Here is a 22021-nt window from a genome sequence, read left to right on the forward strand (position 1 = left end):
CTGCTCACGGAACCTTCTCCAAAATAGATCACATCCTGGGACACAAAATGAGCACTAGCAAATTTAAAAAATGTTACATACTTCCCTGTGTCATTTCAGACCATAATGGAATGAAACTAGAAATCAACTATAAGAAGACCCAAAGAAACAACATAAACATGTGGAGGCTGAACACCACACTTCTGAATGAAGAATGGGTCATAGAAGATGTGAGAGGTGAAATCAAGAAATTTCTAGAAACAAATGAAAATAAAGAAACAACATATCAAAACCTCTGGGACACTTTGAAGGCAGTATTAAGAGAAAAATTTATAGCACTGAGTGCTCACATAAGAAAAACAGAAAATCTTCAAATAAATAGCCTTACGACACACCTCAAAGCCCTTGAAAAGCAGGAACAATTGAACCCCAAAGCCAGCAGAAGATAAAAAATTATTAAAATTAGAGCAGAAATTAATGAAATAGAGAATAAAAAAACAATACAGAAAATCAACAAAAGCAAAAGCTGGTTTCTTGAAAAGATTAACAAGATTGATAAACCACTGGCCAACCTAACTAAAAAAAAGAGAGAATTAACCCAAATTATGAGGATAAGGGATGAAAAAGGAGACATTACTACTGACAGTGTAGAAATCCAGAGGATTATCAGAAACTACTTTGAAGAACTATACTCCAACAAAATGGAAAATCTGGAGGAAATCGACAACTTCCTAGATAAATACAACCTTCCTAAACTGAGTCAAGAAGATATAGAACACTTAAACCAACCAATAACAATCAAAGAGATTGAAACAGCAATAAAGAGCTTACCATCAAAGAAAAGCCCAGGACCAGATGGTTTTTCAAGTGAATTCTATAAAACCTTTACAGAAGAGCTAATCCCAATACTACTCAAACTATTTCGGGAAATAGAAAAAACCGGGACTCTCCCAAATACATTCTATGAAGCCAACATCACACTAATACCCAAACCGAATAAAGACAGTTCAAGTAAGGAAAACTACAGGCCTATATCTCTGATGAACTTGGATGCAAAACTATTAAACAAAATACTAGCAACACGTATCCAAAACCACATCAAGAAAATCATTCATCACGACCAGGTAGGGTTCATCCCAGGGATGCAAGGCTGGTTCAATATACGAAAATCAATCCATGTAATTCATCATATAAACAGAATCAAAGACAAAAACCACATGATCATCTCAATAGATGCTGAAAAAGCATTTGATAAAATTCAACATGCATTTATGATAAAAACACTGCAGAGAATTGGAATAGAAGGAACATATCTCAACATTATTAAGGCAATCTACAACAAGCCCACTGCCAGCATCATATTAAATGGGGAAAAACTTCAAGAATTCCCCCTAAAAACTGGAACGAGACAAGGATGTCCACTATCACCACTTCTCTTCAATATAGTACTAGAGACTCTAGCCAGAGCAATAAGGCAAGAAAAGGAAATCAAAAGAGTACAAATAGGAAAAGAAGAACTTAAGCTTTCACTATTTGCTGATGACATGATACTATATTTAGAAAACCCAACAAACTCAACCAAAAGGCTTATAGAACTGATCAACAAATTCAGCAAAGTATCTGGATACAAAATCAATCTTAAAAAATCAGAAGCTTTCCTGCACACCAACCATAAATCCACTGAAAAAGAAGTTCAGAAAACACTTCCACTCAGGATCTCCCACAAAAAAATAAAATACCTAGGAATAAATTTGACCAAGGAGGTAAAAGATCTCCACAAAGAAAATTATAAAACACTGAAAAAAGAAATCGAAGAAGATTTTAGAAGATGGAAAGATCTTCCATGTTCATGGATTGGCAGAATAAATATCATTAAAATGGCCATCCTCCCAAAAGTGATCTACAGATTTAATGCAATGCCCATTAAACTACCAAGATCATTCCTCACAGACATAGAAAAATCAGTCCTTAAATTTATCTGGAATAACAAAAAGCCCAGAATAGCCAAGGTAGTTCTCAGTAACAAAAACCACGCAGGAGGAATCACAATACCTGACTTTAAACTATACTACAAAGCCATTGTAATAAAAACAGCATGGTACTGGCAAAAGAACAGATATATAGACCAATGGAGCAGAATAGAAGACCCAGAAACAAGCCCACACACTTTCAGCCAATTGATTTTTGACAAAGGGGCCAAAAACATACACTGGAAAAAAGATAGCCTCTTCAACAAATGGTGTTGGCAAAACTGGTTAACCATATGCAGAAAATTGGATGTTAATCCCACTTTTTCACCCTGTACAAAAGTCAACTCACGATGGATCAAAGACTTGAAATTAAACCAGAGACTTTGAAGCTCCTTGAAGAGGGCATAGGTCCAACACTACAACACATAGGCACAGACAAACATTTCCTCAATAAGACCCCAAAGGCACAACAAATTAAAAGGAGAATCAATACATGGGATTGCATGAAACTGAAGAGCTTCTGTTCAGCAAAGGAAACTATCAAGAACCTCAATCGAGAGCCAACAGAATGGGAGAAGATTTTTGCCACCTACCCCTCCGATAGAGGACTAATATCTAGAATATACAGAGAACTCAAGAAACTCAACACTAAGAAAACAAAGCATCCAATAACAAAATGGGCAAATGAACTAAATAGACACTTCACAAAAGAAGAAATTCAAATGGCCAATAAATGCATGAAAAAATGCTCAACATCACTGGCAATCAGAGAGATGCAAATCAAAACTACCCTGAGATTTCACCTAACTCCAACTAGAATGGCAATCATTCAAAACACAAACAACAACAGATGCTGGCGAGGATGTGGAGAAGTGGGAACACTAAGACATTGTTGGTGGGATTGCAAATTAGTGCAACCACTTTGGAAAACAGTATGGAGAATCCTCAGAAGAATGGGAACACACCTACCATTTGATCCAGCAATACCACTGTTGGGTATCTACCCAAAAGAAAAGAAACCAAACTACCAAACTAATGCATGTGTATCTATGTTCATAGCTGCACAATTCACCATAGCCAAACTATGGAACCAGCCAAGATGTCCATCAACAGATGAATGGATTACAAAACTGTGGGATATGTACACAATTGAATTTTACTCAGCCATCAAAAAAAACTCAATTACATCATTTTCAGGGAAATGGATGGAACTGGAGGACATTATGCTAAGTGAGATTAGTCAGTCACAAAAAATAAGAAATCAGATGATTTCCCTAATATGTGAGAGTTAGGGAGAAAAGAGGAGCAAAAAAGACAACCTAAAGGAGGAGAAATGAGGGGGGAAGAGGAAAATCTCTAAAGCACACAATGTACTTAAACATATCGAAGTCAATCACTAAGCCAAGCAAGGAAGGGAGGGACGGGGAGGGAATGGGGTGGTATTTGGGTAGGGGTTAAATCAGCGATGAGTACATGTTTGTACACACAAGTTTTTTACCCCAATAAGTTGTATGAATATAATGCACCAATAAAAAAAAAATATATATATATATATATATAAAATAAATTAAAAAAACATATAGACTTGTAATTATAGTTATCTTACTGATCCACAAATTCTAAATTTTATCCCAATGGTTAAGTTAATTTTAAAATAAGTTATAATACATTAAATTTAAAATATATTAACGTATGTAAAAAAAAAAAAGAATCTAACACAGCCAATAAAATGATGTGGGTAAAAAAGAAAAAAGAAAATGCTTAGTAATTAACTAGCTTAGAATATGGACTTTTTATCTGTTAAATATGCTTCAAATATTTTTCCCAATCTTTCAAATGTCTATTTGCTTTAGCCAGGCAACCAATAGCCAGGCATGGGGGCACAGGCTTGTAATCCCAGTACTTGGGAGGCTGAGACAGGAAGATCTCAGGTTCACAGCCAGACTCAGCGTAGTGAGGCCTTCCACAACTTAGTGAGACCCTGTTTCACAAATAAATTATAAAAAATTGGGCTGAGGATGTAGCTCGAAGGTAGAATGCCCCTAAGTTAAATCCCCGGTACAGCAAAAAGATAAAATAAAAATAAAAATATAGAAACCACCAAATATCACACACATTCCTAACAAGATTACCTTCCTTAATTTATGGTTTTCTCACATCTTCTGGGCAAATAGGCATTTATTAATAGTAGCAGCCAATATAATTTAAATTTTGCCAGTTTTCTAATATAAGTATGTATAAAATTCACTTGAGACCTTTTATCTTTAAAAATCTAGATTTACCAAGCTTCATTACAGGGGTTTTGATTATATAGATCCAAGATAGGGCCCTAGCACCTGCATTCCTCACCAGTATCCTCAGCTGATTCAGATGGAGAGAGCCCAGGAGCACCACTAAATAAAGTACATGCTCATGGTTTCTGCCTTTAGTGATATAGTATTCTTCCTTACTCCAAAGTTTTAAAGAATAGTAACTCTAGCCAGGCATTGGTGGCAGACACTTGTAATCCCAGCATTTGGGAGGCTGGGATGGGAGGATTCGGGTTCGCGGACAGCCTCAGCCATTTAATGAGGCCCTTTGCAACTCAGTGAGACCCTGTTTCAAAAACAAAAAATAAAAAAATAGGGCTGGGGGTATAGCTCGAAGGTAGAATGCCCCTGGGTTCCATCCCCAGTACTGCAAAAACAAAAAGAAAGGAAGGAAGGAAGGAAACTATTTTTAAAATATTTAAACTATCTAAAATGCATTTGTTAAATGATTATTCAATTGTCTGAGCACCATTTGTTAATCACACTTTTTCCTTCTGAAGTTTTGAAAAATATTTCTTTTAGCACCAGTACACTATTATTATAATTTTCATTGCTTCACTGTGTGTTGTATGGTAAGGAAAAAACCCTCATTGCCTTTCTTTTGATTTTTAAATTTTTCTGCTCATAATCTTCCTTGCTTGATTTACAAGTGATTTTTTCTATGCTCAATATTTATAGACTTAATGAAGGCAATGGATTTTAAGAATACAAATTAACTTAACAGTAATTCTGCCAAAATCTAGTCAGAATTTTGTTTAAAATCACATTAAAAATATGAAATTAAGCCAGGTGTGGTGGCACACGCTTGTAATCCCAGCATTTGGGAGGCTGAGACAGGAAGATCAGTTTGTAGACAGCCTCAACTACTTAGTGAGGCCCTTTACAACTCAGTGAGACCGTGTTTCAAAAATAAAGAATTAAAAATAGGACTAAGAGTATAGTTCGGAGGTAGTATGCCCCTGAGTTCCATCCCCAGTACTGAAAAAACAAAAGGAATTAACATAGGAACAGTAGTATCAGTAATATCGCTCCACTTTTTAAGCTTTTATTTTTAATATTTAAGTATATTTAATAATTAAGTATTTTCTTCATAAAGACCACCTACATTTGTGTGTGTGTGTGGGGGGGGGGTGTTACTGGAAATTAAACCCAGGAGCATTTGTACCTCCAAGCTACACCTCCAGCCCTATTTTTTCGTCTTTTTTTTTTTTTTTTTTTTGGTGGTGGTATTGGGGTTCCTGGAAACCCTTCTACCTCTGGGCTACACTCCCAGACCTATCTATCTATCTATCTATCTATCTATCTATTTATTTATTTATTTATTTATTTATTTATTTATTTTTGGAAACAGGGTCTCCTAAGCCAGCAAGGCTGGCTTCAAACCTGCACAATCCTCCTGTCTCCGCCTCCCAAGCATGGGGATTACAAGTGTGCACCACCATACCCGGCTTTTTTAGTCTTTTTAATTTTGAAATAGGTTCACTAAGTACCTGATGCTGTCCACAAACCACGATCCTCCAGTCACAGCCTCCCAAATGCTGGGATTATAAGTGTGCACTACCACGCCCAGCAACATTTCTTAATAACCTAATTCGTTGGTGTTTTGTACTTCTGTCACAGAAGAAAGAGTCTAGAGTGTTGAATTCTCAATCAAGCCTGCTTAGGACCTAAATTCTTATATACTGTGTGACACTAAGCATATCACTTAACCTTTCCAAGCCTCAATTTCTTATTATAATACAGTTTGAGCTGGGCACCTTGGCGCATGCTTGTAATCCCAGTACTTGGGAGATTACAAGAGACAGGAGGGTCAAAGATCCAAAGCCAGCCTCGGCAACTTAGTGAGGCTCTCAGGAACCTAGTGAGTCCCTGTTTCCAAATAAGAAAATCAGGCTAGGGGTGTAGCTTGGAGGTGAACTGCCTCTGGGTTCCAGCCTTAGTGCTTAAAAAAAAAAAATGGTTTGACAATAATATCTGGTAGAATTGTTAGGAGAAGAAAATGAGACAATATACATGAAGTGCTTTACACACAGTAGAAGAGAGAAATTATTCAAAAGATGTTAGACAGTACAATTAAGATTAATGAGACCAGCTGGGCATGGTGGCACATATCTATAATCCCAGTACTTGAAAGGCTAGGTCAGGAAGATCACAGGTTTAAGGGCAACCTCAGCAACTTAAGGAGACTCTCAGTGACCTATAGAATCCCTGCCTCAAAAAAAAAAAATTTTTTTTTTAATGGCTGGAGATGTAGCTCAGAGGTAGAATGCCCGTGGGTTCACTCTCCAGTACCCTCTCCCCAAACAAAGCAACAAGACCTTTCTCTAAACACTTTATAACTAGTTACTGCTTATTTGCAGGAAAGTTACTGATGTGTTCTTATCTTGTATCTCATATGTTCCCTGAACTTTCCTTTTTTATTTTTTTTTGTATTGTCCCCCCACCACCCCGGCCGCGGTACTGGGGATTAATCCCGGGGGCATTCTACCTCTGAGCTACATCCCTAGTCCTATTTTTTTATTCTTTATTTTGAACAGGGTCTCACTAAGTTTTAGAAGACCTCACTAAGTAGCTGAGGTTGGCCATGAATCCGCAATCCTCCTGTCTCAGTCTCCGAAGTGGTGGGATTACAAGCATGAACCACCACACCTGGGACTCCCTGAACTTTCTTACTAACAAATTTTCAGTTATTCTCTGAATAAGAAAAACATAAGCTACTTTAAAATTCAAACAAAAAATAAATCAAAACAAAATAAACTTGACAATGAAAATGTTTTTAAATATTACCAAAAAAATTAAAAGGTGAATAAACAAAAATATTTCAAACAGAACATGTAAGAAGTTAATTTATGTCATCTTGCCATAAGGAAAGAAAGGATGATTGAATAAGCTGCTAAAACAAATAACTGGTTATGTAGAAAACATTTAAATTAGATCCTCAATTTAAACCATATGTCAACATAAATAATAGAAGGAACAAAGAATTATAGTTAAAAACATAGCTTATGAATATTCTAAAAGAATACTACTTGCAATATTTTCTTAAATAGAAAAAAACTGAAAATAACTCAAATGTCATTTTAAGTAATTGTCATTATAGGAAAATATGCTTACTCTTGCATTATTATCTAGCTCCCCAGCCCACACTATAATTCAAGCTCCACAAAACCAGGGACTTTTTTTGTTTCCAAAGAGACTGTACCTGGTACAAAATAGCAATCAGTAAATATGTGCATGGATAAAATAAGTATATTCATATGTTAGAATATTATATCACAGCAAAAATAAATTATATTTATATACATTATATTATGGATCACTTAAAAATATAATATTGGACTTCCGGGAAGATGGTGACTGAAAAAAGCAGCATTTTGGAGTCCTGCTAAAACTCGATCTCTATTGCCACAAAATCAGTGCTTTTTATAGCCAGAAAACACTAGCAATAGAGAAAAAAAGACTAGAAGAACAACCAAAGACCAGAAAAGAAATCAAGCCCACAATGGTGGAGCCAGGCCGGCACCATCTTCCCTCACAGCACCAGGCTCCAGACAGGAAAGGTAAACAAGGAGCTGAAGTGAGCAGCTGCGGATCATTTGGATGCAATTCAGCAGTTCTTTCAGCGCAAAGAACATCTAAAACTCCCAGTGGCCAAGCTCATCATGCCTTCCAGGGACTCAGAATGGAGCACAAAACCAGAAAAGAAATACGCCAGCCTCATGGCCAAGGGTGTGGCATGAGCGCCATATTACCAGCAGCAACAGCGAGTTCATCACGCCCCCCCGACAGCTCCTGATCAGCAGGCACAATAACCGTGAGTAAAATTCCAGCCCCTAAAGGAGAAATCCCTGTACTGCACTCCCAGGGACTTGCGCAGCTTTGATAATCTCGTTGGAGATAGTGGTGGCTGAGATTACCACAGACTCGAGATACAGAGCACCATAGGTGAAGTCGTATTGACCCAGGGAAGGCACAAAATTCTGAAATCATGGGAAAGAGTAACAATAGAGCAATGAATGCCCACAACCCCATATCATCAAAACCTGATAACACTTAATTCAGAGATCTCTAGAAGATCAAATCAGGAATATAACTGTAGAAATAATACAAGACCTTCGAAAGAATTTAGAGAGAGTCTAAAAGAAATAAAGGATGCAATCATTGAGGTAAAGGCCTCAATTCAAAGTATAAACAATCGATTAGACCATAAGGAGAATAGAATCTCACTCCAAAAACAAATGCATAATTTATACCTTAGGAAAAAAAATCAGACAGCAGAAATGTGACATTGAAGAAATATGGGCCCATCTTAAGAAAGCTAACCTAAGAATAATTGGAATAGAGGAGGGAAAAGAAAGTGAAACCAAAGGGATCAACAATCTCTTCAAGGAAGTAATAGCAGAAAATTTTCCAAACACAGAGCAAGAGGTTGATACACAGGTCCAGGAAACTTATATAACTCCCTTTAGACAGGATCGGAGAAGAGGATCCCCACGCCACATAATTGTCAAAATGACCAATGTGGAAGCCAAGCAGAGAATCTTAAAGGCAACAAAAACAAAGGGCCAAGTGACATTCAGAGGCAAACCAATTAGAATCACTCCAGACTTCCCAAACCAAGTCATGAGAGCCAGAAGGGCTTGGAGTAACATATTCCAAACTCTGAAAGAAAACAACTTCCAGCCAAAAATTTCCTACCCAGCAAAACTTTCTATCAAATTAGATGGGGAAATAAGAAGCTTCCATGACAAACAGAAACTGAAGGAATTTATGTCTTCAAAACCAGCACTAGAGAAAATACTCAAGGAGATTAACTACAAAGAAGAAATAGGTAATACACACCAGAACCAGAGAAACAAGATTTTCCATCCAGCAGACAACTAAGATTGGTTATCTTTGGAGATTCATTATTTATGTTAGTCTTTTACCTATTTCTAAATTGTATTGTTTGCTTTTATTGTTGCTAATTTTGAGGATTTCTATTTGGAATATTAATAAACCTTCAGATACAACATTTGGAAATATTTTATCCCATTCTATAAGTAACTTTTAACTCTGTTTACATTGTCTTTGGATGTACAATATTTTTTATTTTTAGGAAGTTTGTTTGTTTATTCTTTTGTTGCCTGTGCCTTTGAAATCATTGCCAAGAAATCAATGCCAATTTCAGTGTTGTGAAGTTTTATGACCCAGGTTTTCTACTAAGAGTTTATAGTCTTAATATTTACCTTTAGGTCTTTTATCTATTTTGAGTTAATATTTGTATATGGTGTTAGGTAAGGGTCCAATTTTATTCTTTTTCATGTAATTATTATTTTTCAACAATACTTAGTGAAAAGATTATTTCCTTCAACAAATGTTCTTGCAAACTTGTCAAAAATAACTTAACCATATATGAAAGAATTTATTTCTAGGCTTTTTATTTTACTCCACTGGTTTATATATAAATATCTGCCTTTATAGCAGTACTACACTGTTTCAATTATTGTAGCTTTATAAGGTTTGAAATCAGAAAATGTACATCTTCTAGCTTTGTTCTCTTTCGAGATTGTTTTGGGTATTTAGAGTTCATATTTCATGTTAGGATAGATTTTTTTTCTTAAAAATAAATAAATGTATGACAGTTTCACCTTAAAAAAAAGAAAAAAAATCTTCTGGTAAGAAAGAAAACAAAAAGAAATATTGAAATGTTATATCTAAGTGATCAAAAGCTTGATATCAGACAAATGAATCAGTTATGTTAGATTATCATTGTTAATTCTGGATAAATTGCTATGATATTAGATGTCAACCACTAAGCCAAGCATGGGAAGAAGGGATGAGGAGGGAATGGGGTGGGGATTGGGTAGGGGATAACTGGGCGATGTGTACAAGTATGTCTACAAGTTTTTACCCTGTTACGATGTATGAATACAGTGCACTAATTAAAAAATTAAAAATTAAAAAAAATATATATATATATAATATTGAATAAACATAGAAAGTTTCAGGGGAATAAATACATACAGTATTTTAAAGTGCAATGTTTAAGATAGTTTTTCTAACAGTATACCTGAACAGGAGCAATTACGACTTTATCTTGAAAAACATAAAAACATTGTAACTCACAAAAGTTACCACCTTCTATATAAATACTACTTGGTGATTACTTAAAAGAGAAACACAACTTCCAATCAACCCATTTGCAAAAAGAAAATAGAAATTCAAATGTTAAGTAAAATATTCACAGTGGTAAAGCCAAACATACCTATGAGTTCAGGTGGGCTTCTTTCATTAAACCGCTCACACAGACGAATGAATGCCTCAGTATTCTCAGTTGTAGGGCATTCACCACGTCTAATAATATGGAGGGAAAAAAATTTGTAAAACAAAGAGACTTCTTGTCTTTTCTTAATTTTTCTCCCAGTACTGGGGATTGTACCGAGAAGAGCTCCAGCCCTGTTTTTAATTCTTTACGGTACTAGAGATAGCATTCTACCTATGAGCTACAGCCCCTAGATCAATTTTTTTATTGTCACCATTTTATTCTGAAGCAAGGTCTCACTAAGTTGCGGAAGGTGGCTGTGAACCTGTGATCCTCGTATCTTAGTCTCCAAAGTACTAGAATTATAGACATCCAAAAGCACGCCTGGCTTTCCAGCCCTTTTTGAGACAAGGTCTCACTAAGTTAATGCATGTCAGCACCTAGCGCACTAGCCTCTTACCTTCAATCCTGTCTCTGCCTCCCAAGTAGCTGGGATTACAGGCATGCTCCACCCCGTGCCTGGCTGATAATACAAATTTCAAAAAAAGGTTTCAACTTACAAAGTCTTAACACATAACTTACCCTTTGCACTGAAGTTTTATATATTTGATTCCTTCTTTTTCTATATCATTCCTGTCATAGAACCTTGAAGTATTTGTCAGGTCCACCAACAAGCCCATTTTAACCTTAAGAAATAAAAAAATAAAAACAAATTAGTAACTGAAGCTGTTCCAAAACAGGAAGACTGAAGGGCAATACTAGTTTGTCCATCCGCATTGAGGGAAATTTATATTCCGTCAACCACTGAATAGTTGACCATGATAGTAGCACTTACCCAAGTCCTATTCAAGACACTAGAACTCAGCAGGCACTCAATAAAATAAATTAACTCTTTGATTCATAAAAGAACAGGACCATAGGCAACAAGCTCTACTCTCAACATCACAAAGCCTACCCAAAGAGGAAAACACTGCCATAGTTTTCTCCATCTATCTCTGCACCTATAATGTATTAGACAAGAGCCAGAAGCAGAGAAAGCATCAATCTAAAATATGCCAGAATTCTAGCTTCAGGCAAACATCACCCAGCATTCCAAGAAGCCATCACCAATCACTGTGTTCATATCTACTGACTACCCTATACTATATCCAGACTTAAAATATGAGACAAGGCATTTTATATCATGTGTATTTCCACTTCTATCTGATTACTAACTCTTCCGTGTGTGTGTGTGTGTGTGTGTGTGTGTGTGTGTGTGTGTGTTTACTGGGGGCTGAACCCAGGGGCATTCTACCTCTAAGCTACATCCCCAGCTCTATTTTTGGGAGGATCACGTTTTGCAGACAGCCTCTGCTACTTAGTGAGGCCCTCTGCAACTCTGTGAGACCCAGTTTCAAAATAAAGAATAAAAAATAGGACAGGGGCTGTAGCTTGGAGGTTGAATGCCCCTGGGTTCCATCCCCAGACCCGCAAAAAAAAAAAAAAAAAAAAAATAAGGCTGGGGGTGAAACTCAGAGGTAGAATGCCCCTGAGTTTCATCACCAGTACCACAAAATAAATAAATAAGTAAATAGTTGAGGCTGGCTTCGAGCCTGTGATCTTCCTGTATCAGCCTCCCACGTACTGGGATTACAAGTGTGAGCCACCATACCTGGCTGTATATCCCTTTTTTTGGTACTGGTGAAAGAATTCAAAATTTTGATTTTCATTATGATCAAAGACCTCAGTAATGAAATCGAAGAAAGTATAGAATATGAAAGAACATATCAGTAAAGAAATTGAGGATCTATTCCAGTACTTGGGAGGCTGAGACAGGAAGATTGCAATTAGCAAACAGCCTCCGCTACACAGTGAGGCCCTCTACAACTTAGTGAGACCTTGTTTCAAAATGAAGAAAAAATAGACCTGGGGATGTAGCTCAGAGGTAGAATGCCCCTGGGTACCATTCCCAGTATAGCGAAAAGAAAAGAAAAGAAAAGAAAAGAAAAGAAAAGAAAAGAAAAGAAATTGAAGCCATAAATAAGAATCAGTAAGGGGCTCTAGGCAAAACAAGAAAATAAATAAAACAGAGTCCTCAAAAGAAACAATCACTGGCAGACTAGACCACATGGAAAGTAGTCTGACTTTTTTTTTTTTTTTTTTTTTTTTTTTTTGGTGGTACTGGGGTTCCTGGAAGCCCTTGTACCTCCGGGCTACACTCCCAGACCTATTTTTACATTTTTATTTGGAAACAGGGTCTCCTAAGCCAGCGCGCGGGGCTGGCTTCGAACCTGCGCGATCCTCCTGTTTCTGCCTCCCAAGCGCGGGGATTACAAGCGTGCGCCACCACGCCCGGCAGTAGTCTGACTTTTAGAAGATAGCTCATTCAAAACTGATTACACACCCTCGTAATACCCGTGTTTGGGAGGCAGAATCAGGAGGATCACGCAGGTTTGAAGCCAGCCTGCTAGCTTAAGAGAGTGTGTTTCCAAAAATAAAAATGTATAAAATAGGTCTGGGAGTGTAGCCCAGAGGTAGAAGGGCTTCCAGGAACCCCAGTACCACCAAAAAATAAAAAATAAAAAAAATTTTTTTTTTTTTTTTGGTGGTACTGGGGGTGGAACCCAGAGGCTTTCTACCTCTGGGCTATACCCCCAGACCTATTTTATATTTTATTTGGAAACAGGGTCTCACTAAGTTGCTGAGAGCCTCACTAAGTAGCTGAGGCTGGCTTCAAACCCGTGCGATCCTCCTGTCTCAGCCTCCCAAACACTGGGATTACAAGGGTGCGCCACCACGCCCGGCAAAATAAATTAAAAAAAAAAAAAACTAATACACAGTCAACAATGTAGAAAAGACAATGTCAACACAATCAGAATATTCAAGAAATCTAGAATATGAAAAAAACCTAGTTTAGGAAAAATGAGAATTGAAGGTCTAGAAGCACATACCAAGGGATTAGAAACCTCTTCAGAGAAATTCCAAAACATCAAAAACAAATGGGAATCCACACACAGGAGACATTCAAAACTCTACCTAGACAAGATCAAAGACGAGCTTCTCCATACCACTTAACAAAATGAGTAATAGAGGTCAAGCAGTGAACCCTGAAAATATCGAGAACAAAAGTATGGGTAACAATCAAGGGCAAAATAATAAGAATCACTTCAAACTTTGTAACCTAAATCTTAAAAGCCAGGAGGACCTGGTATAAAACCAGGAAAAAGACAAAGATGCCCACTATCACCACTTCTGTTCAATGCAGCACTTGAAATTCTAGCCAGACTAATAATGCAAGGGAAGAAAATCAAAGAAAATAAACAGAAAAAGAACTGAAAGTATCTCGATTTGCAGATAACATGATCCTATACTTAAAACTTAAAAAAAATCAACCAAAAGACTTCTAGAGCTGATTAACATATTCAGCAAAGTAGCTTGTCTATACACCAACCATGAATCCATTGAAAAAGAAATCCAGAAAACAATTCCATTCACAATAACCTCAAAAAAAAAACCTAAGAATAAATCTAATCAAGGAGGTAAAAGACTTCTACAGTGAAAATTATAAAACACTAAAGAAGTTAAAGATCTTTAGAAGATAGATCTCCCATGCTCTGAGATAAAAGAATTATCAAAATGGCCATTTTACCAAAAGTGACCTACAGCTTCAATGCAATCCCTACTAAAATACCAATGTCATTCTTCACAGTTATAAAAATAAGTCCTAAATTTCATGTGGAAAAACAAAAAGAACCATGTGGTAGGCATCATAATACCTGGCTTCAAATTATACTATGGAGCTACAGTAATAAAAACAGTATGGGCCAGGCCTGGTGGCACACACTTGTAATCCCCGCGCTTGGGAGGCTGAGACAGGAGGATCACACAGGTTGGAAGTCAGCCTCAGCTACTTAGTGAGGCTCTCAGCAACTTAGTGAGACCCTGTTTCCAAATAAAATATAAAATAGGTCTGGGAGTATAGCCCGGAGGTAGAAAGCCTCTGGGTTCCACCCTCAGTACCACCAAAACAAAACAAAACAGCATGGTATTGGTCCAAAAAAAGATACATAGACCAATGGAACCAAATAGAAAATACAGAAACAAATCCATACACTTAACTGATTTTCAACAAAGGTGCCAAAAACATATGCTGGAGAAAAGACAGCCTTTTTAGCAAATGGCATTGAGAAAAATATTTTTGGTTATGCATTTTTAGAAAATAGGAATTAAACCCCAAACTCTCACTCTACACATGGGTCAACTTAAGATCAAAGACCTGGAAATTAGACCAAGACCAAAACTCCAACACATAGGCAATGGCAGAAACTTCCTCAATATGATACCCAAAGCTCAGGAAACTAAAACTAGAATTCAGAACCAGGCATGGTGATGCATGCTTGCAATCCCAAGAGGGAAGGCTAAGACAGGAGGATCACAGGTTCAAAGCCACCCTCAGCAACTTACCAAGGTGAGGCCCTATTTCCAAATAAAAAATAGAATCAGGCTGAGGGTGTAGCTTGGAAGTAGAATGCCTCTATGTTCAACCTCCAGAGCCCCTCCAAAAAAAAGGTCATAAATAGGTGGAATTAAAAAGTTTCTGTTCAGCAATTAAAACTATAAGAATCAAAAAACAGCCTACAAAATGGAAGATCTTTGCCAGCTACTTCTCTGATAGGACTAATATCTAGAATATACAAAGTATTTAAAAGATAAAACACTAAAAAAAAACCCAATCAAGATATGTTCAGGAAGATGGCGACCGAGAAAAGCTGGGCTTAAGAGCCCCGCTAACAACAAATCTCCATTACCACAAAATCAGCGCCTTTCATAGCCAGAAAACACCATCACCAGTGAAACAAAAAATCACCAGGCTCCAGAAAGAAAGCGGACTGAGAACAGAGCCACAGAGGAGATAACCGGCCTCACGCCCGATGACGCGGCAGACGCGGCAGCAGCGCCATACTGCCGGCGGCACCGGCGAATTCACGGGACGGCTACAGCAAGCCGAGGTGAGCCACTGCGGAACAGCCAGGCAGGATTTCTCCGCGCAGAGAGCATCTAAAGCTCCCAGTGGCCGAGCTCAGCACACACTGCAGGGATTCAGAGTGGAAATCAAAACCAAGAAGAAAAACACCAGCCCCACTGCCGAGGGCGTAGCAGCGGCGCCACATTGCCACCTGCGGCAGCAGCACCGAATTCAGCGAGGCCAGTACAGCTACATCTGCGTACTCAAGAACAGTGAGTCAAATTGCGGGCCACAGAGGAGAAATCCCAGTACTGTACTCCCTGGGACTTGACCCAGTGGGGGAGGGGCGGTGGCAGAGATATTGCACCATAGGAGAACGTGCAACCTGGCACCCCCCACAGTCTAAAGCAGCCTCTATCGACTCTCTGGGTCGGAGACTCTGTGATAAAACCCAGTAAAGGAGTAGTGGGGTCCGAGATACTACTGACTCGAGATCCAGAACACCTTAAGGGAAGTCATAGTGACCCAAGGGAAGAACCCAGAGAAGGCACAAACATCGGAAATCATGGGAAAGAGGAATAATACTGGAGCAATGAATGCCCACAACCCCACAACATCAGAACCCGATAAAACAGAAAATCAGAGATTTCTAGAAGATCAAATCAGGAAAATAACTGTAGAAATAATAGTGCTTCAAAAAGAACTCAGAGAGAGCCAAAAAGAGATAAAGGATGCAATTAATGAAGTAAAGGCCTCAATTCAAAGCACAAACAACCGATTAGAACACATGGAGAACAGAATCTCACTCTTAGAAGATGAGCAATCCAAAAATGAACGCATAGTTTCTAATCTAGAAAAAAATATCCGACAGCAGGAATCTGACACTGAAGAAATATGGGCCCATTTTAAGAGAGCTAACCTAAGAATAATTGGAATAGAGGAGGGAAAAGAAAGTGAAACCAAAGGGATCAACAATCTCTTCAAGGAAGTAATAGCAGAAAATTTTCCAGACATAGAGCAAGAGGTCAATACACAGGTCCAGGAAACTTATATAACTCCCTTTAGACAGGATCGGAGAAGAGGATCCCCATGCCACATAATTGTCAAAATGACTAATGTGGAAGCCAAGCAGAGAATCTTAAAGGCAACAAAAACAAAGGGCCAAGTGACATTCAGAGGCAAACCAATTAGAATCACTCCAGACTTCCCAAACCAAGTCATGAGAGCCAGAAGCTTGGAGTAACATATTCCAAACTCTGAAAGAAAACAACTTCCAGCCAAAAATTTCCTACCCAGCAAAACTTTCTATCAAATTAGATGGAGAAATAAGAAGCTTCCATGACAAACAGAAACTGAAGGAATTTATGTCTTCAAAACCAGCACTAGAGAAAATACTCAAAGAGATTAACTACAAAGAAGAAATAGGTAACACACTCCAGAACTAGAGAAACAAGATTTTCCATCCAACAGACAACTAAGATTGGTTATCTGTGGAGATTCATTATTTATGTTAGTCTTTTACCTATCTCTAAAGGGTATTGTTTGCCTTTATTGTTGTTAATTTCTAGGATTTCTAGTTGGAATATTAATATACCTTCAGATATAGCATTTGGAAATATTTTATCCCATTCTATTAGTAACTGTTAACTCTGTTTACATTGTCTTTGGATATACAATTTTTTTTTATTTTTTAGGGAGTTTGTATACTCCTCTGTTGCCTATGCCATTGAAATCATAACCAAGAAATCACTGCCAATTTCAATGTTGTGAGGTTTAATGACCCAGATTTTCTCCTAAAAGTTTATAGTCTTAAGATTTATATTTAGGTCTATTATCTATTTTGAGTTAATATTTGTATATGGGATTAGGTAAGGGTCCAATTTTATTCTTTTCCATGTAATTATTATTTTTTAACAATATTTAGTTAAAAGATTAATATTCCCACCACCAAATGTTCATGGAAACCTTGTCAAAAATAACTTGACAATATAGGGAAGAATTTAGCTCTAGGCTTTTATTTAACTCCAATGGTTTATATATCTGCCTTTAGAATAGTACTACACTGTTTCAATTATTGTAGCTTTATATGGTTTGAAATCAGAAGATATATATCTTCTAGCTTTGTTCTTTTTCAAGATCGTTTTGGGTACCTAGAGTCCATATTTCATGTTAGGATAGATTTTTTTCTGAAAAATAAATATATAAATATATGATAGTTTCACCTAAAAAATAGAAAAAAAAATATTCTCTGGTAAGAAAGAAAGCAAAAAGAAATATTGAAATGTTATCTTTAAGTCACCAAAAGCTTGGTATCAGACAAATGAAACTGTTATGTGAGATTATCATTTTTAATTTTGGATAAATTGCCATAATACTAGATGTCAACTACTAAGCCAAGCATGGGAGGGAGGGATAGAGAGAGAATGGGGTGGGGATTGGGTGGGGGCTGACTGGGAAAAGTGTGCATGTATGTCTACAAAAGTATGTATCCTACTATAATGTATGAATACAGTGCACCAATAAAAAAAAAAAGAGAGATGTTCAACTGAACTAAATAAGCACAAAAGATACACAAATAGCAAATAAATACATTAAAAATGTTCAATATCATTAGCAATTAGGGAGATATAAATCAACACTACACTGAGATTCTATCTAACCCAAATTTTAATGGTAATCATAAGGAATTAAACAACAAGTGCTGGTGAGAATGTGGAGAAAGAGAAACTCTTATACACTGTTAGTGGGATTGCAAATTAGTGAAGCTACTATGGAGATGAGTGTGAAGATTCCTCAGAAAATTAGGAATGAACCCACCATACATTCCAGCTATACCACTCCCAGATATCTTTCCAAAAGGACTGAAATGAGAATATTATCATGATAGATATGTGCATATTCATGTTTAGAGCAGCACAATTCACAAAAGTCAACTTTTAGAAACAACCTAGGCATCCATCAACAGATGAATGGATTCCAAAATTATAGGATGTACACACAACGGAATTCTACTCAGCAGTACAGAAGAACAAAATTTGTCATTTGCAGGAAAATGGATGAACCTGGAGAACATTATGTTAAGTGAGATTAGTCAGTCACAGAAAGTAAAAGGTCATATATTTTCTCTCATATGCTGAAGCTAGGGAGTTATTAGACTACAAGAGAGATTTTAGATAATGGAGTAGAAACTCCAGTAGACCAATGGAGGAAGACTGGAGGAGGTCCAGAAGAGGTTGGTGGGAGAAGGGAGAGAGAATTAGTGAAGAAACGCTTCCACTGACATTATGTAAACATGTACAAAATGTACAAATTACTAATTCCAACCTCAATATCACATATGAGGGAAGGGTGGGGGAAGCCCACCAAGTGCTATGTGGACATATGTCCCTACTACTCTGAACTACATTATCATGTGAGACTATAAAGCATCAATAAAAGTAGATACACAAAGAGGATATCATTCTGGAATACAGGTTCTAATGAAATGATCAATGTCCTTAAAAGAGGGAAATTTGAACATAGAAGACAGAGAACCATAACTGTGGAGGCAGAGACTGAATGATGGAGCTTCAAGCCAAGAACACCAAGTAGTACAGGCAACTGCTACAAGGAGCATGGAAAGGATCTTCTATCCAATCCTCCAGAAGAGATCAACCTTGCCAGCAACTTCATTTCAAACTTCTAGCCCCCAAAACTGTGAGAGAATAAATATATCACTTGTAAGCCACCCACTTTGTTGAAATTTATCATGGCAGCCCTGGGAAACTAATATAACAGGTACTGACAGAATACTGTGGAAAAACACAAACTTTCATATACTCTTAAAAAGCTACTGATGGGCACATAAAATGGCAGAGCCAGTGTGGCAGTTTGGTAGATTTTTGTGAAACAAAATATAGACTTATAGCCAGGTGTGGTGGCGCAATCTTGTAATCCCATTACTTGGGAGGCTAAGACAGGAGGATCACAAGTTTGTGGCAGCCTCAGATACTTAGTGAGGCCCTCTGCTACTTAGTGAGATCCCACTTCCCAGACCTATGTTTATACTTTATTTGGAAACAGGGTCTCACTAAATTGCTGAGAGCCTCACTAAGTAGCTGAGGCTGGCTTTGAACCTATGCAATCCTCCTGTCTCAGCCTCCCAAGCGCTGGGATTACAAGCATGCACCACCATGCCGGGCTTTCCCAGCCCTATTTTTTATTTTGAATTTTGTGGTACTGGGGGTAGAACCCAGGGGCTTTTCTACCTCTGGTACTGGGTTCTGCCCCCAATACCACAAAAAAATAAATAAATAAATAAAGAATAAAAAACAGGGCAGGGGTTGTAGTTCAGAGGTCAAATGCCCCTTGGTTCCATCCCCAGACCCACAAAAAAAAAAAAAAAAAAAAATAGGGCTGGGGATGTGGCTTGGAAGTAGAATGCCCCTGTGTTTAATCCTCAGTACCGAAAAAAAGAGAGAGAGAGAGAGAGAGAGCGCGCGCGCGCGCAAACAAGCAAGCAAGCAAGCAGAACCTACTATATAACTAAAGCAATCATACTCTTGGACACTTATCCCAAAAAATGAATACACTAAAACTTTACATGAAAAAGCTGGGTGTAGTGGCACACACTTGTAATCCCAGAATTCGGGAGGCTGAGACAGAAGGATCACAGTTCATGGACAGCCTCAGCTACTTAGTTAGGCCCTTTACAACTTAGTGAGACCCTGTGTCAAAATAAAGAATAAAAAATAGGGCTGGGGGTGTAGCTCAGAGGTAGAATGCCCTTGAGTTCCTTCGCAGGACCACAAAAAAAGGAAAAAAACTCTCACATGAGCATTCAACAGATTTATTCACAATATTTCACAACTGGAAGAAATCCAAATGTCCTTCAACAGGAAAATGGTTAAACAGGATGTGGTACATCCATACAATTTAATCCTACTCAGCAATAAAAAGGAACAGAATTTTTGTTGATACATGCAACAGCTTGCACAGATCTCAAGAGGATTGTGCTTCATGAAAAAAAGCCAATCCCAAAAGGTCACTATTTTATTACATTTATACAATATTCCCAAAGTAACAAGACTACAAAGATGGAGAATATATAAGGAGACTGCCAATATACCAAGAAAGGGGTGGGGAGAGGACGTGACTGCAAGTGGGTACTTTTCCTTTTTATAAATAAGTAGCATAAAGCCAAGCGCGGTGGCACACACGTATAACCCAGTACTTGGGAGGCTGAGCCAGGAGGATCACAGGTTCGAGGGTAGCCTTAGCAAGTTTTGAGACTCTCATCAACCTCGTGAGATCAAAATAAACAATAAAAAATTGGGCTGGGAGTGGAGCTTGGAGGTAGAATGCCTCTGGATTCAATCCTCAGCACCAAAGGAAAAATTTTAAATTAAAAAAAATAAGTAGCACGAAGGAGTTCTTCTATAGAGATGGAACAGTTCTGTAACCACCAACAGGAATTTACATAAGGGATGAAACTACACAAAACTATACACACACACACACACACACACACACACACACACACACACATATACACACATATGAATGCTTATTTGATTTTTATATAAATCAAATAGAATGTATAATCTATTTATGGTATCATATCAATAACAATTTTCTGCTTTTGATATTACACTACATCTATATAAAATGTTACCATTAGGAAAAGCTGGGAGAAGATCCACAGAACTCTACACAAAATTTCTGTGAATTATTTCAAAATAAAAAGTTTAACCCCCCCCAAAAAAACACCTGAAGAGCAAGAGAGATAAAGTATATTTAATCAGTAGCAAAAAAAAAAAAAAAAAAAAAAGTTTTGCTTCTTACCTTTAGACTCTTTAAATAATTTGAAAGCATGCTGGGATGGAATCTATTTTCCTCAGCAACTTGACTATCATATCTTGGTCCCAACATTGTCTTCAGAGGTAAGAATCTTCCTGAAACATCATTAAGATTGTAATAATTTAATTAAATAAAAGTTCAGGTTAAAACCCTATAATAAAGCCAGGGATGGTGGCTCATGCTTGTAATCTCAGTATTTGGGAGGCAGAAAAAGGAGGAACACAAGTTTAAGAACAGCCTCAGCAAGCAGTGACTCTCATCAACCTAGCAAGATCCTTTTTCAAATTAAAAACAAAATAGGGTTGGGGGTGATACTTGAAGGTAGAATGCTTTAGAACCAAAAAGAAAAAAAAAAAACTATATATAAGCCAGGTGTGATGGCACACATTTGTAATTCCACAGTGCTTGGGAGGTTGAGACAGAAAAATCACAGGTTCAAGGACAGCCTCAGAAGTAGTGAAACTTATCAACCTAGCAAGACCCTGTTTCAAAAAATAAAATTAAAATTAAAATGGGGGTGTAGCTTAGAGTTAGAATGCCTCTAGATTCAATCCTTAGTACCACACACACACACACAAAAAAAAAAAAAAATGAACAATTCTTTGTGTGTACAGGGATAATTAGAGATTGACCCAAGGGATACGCTACCTCCAAACTACACCCTTAACCTTAACTCTTTTTGTTTTGTTTTGTTTTGTTTTGGAAACATGGTCTAGCTAGGTTGCTGAAAGTCTTG

The 22021-nt window shown here is 37.4% G+C and overlaps 1 protein-coding gene across 3 annotated transcripts in view; it reads right to left on the reverse strand.

Annotated features, from left to right (window-relative positions):
• RNGTT (RNA guanylyltransferase and 5'-phosphatase) overlaps positions 1 to 22021 on the reverse strand; it is a gene marked incomplete at both ends in the record, with an annotated part of 279010 nt that overhangs the window by 251549 nt on the left and 5440 nt on the right. For 2 of the 3 annotated variants that reach the window (XM_080700451.1, XM_080700450.1), the window contains 3 exons: positions 10506 to 10594; positions 11085 to 11188; positions 21271 to 21380. In XM_080700451.1, the coding sequence (XP_080556577.1) occupies positions 10506 to 10594; positions 11085 to 11188; positions 21271 to 21380 (303 nt within the window). The remainder of the gene's footprint in view (positions 1 to 10505; positions 10595 to 11084; positions 11189 to 21270; positions 21381 to 22021) is intronic. The other variant, XM_080700452.1, reaches the window with a different exon arrangement.

Source organism: Muscardinus avellanarius (assembly GCF_963383645.1).
Source record: "Muscardinus avellanarius genome assembly, chromosome: 8".
Taxonomy (NCBI): Eukaryota; Metazoa; Chordata; class Mammalia; order Rodentia; family Gliridae; genus Muscardinus; species Muscardinus avellanarius.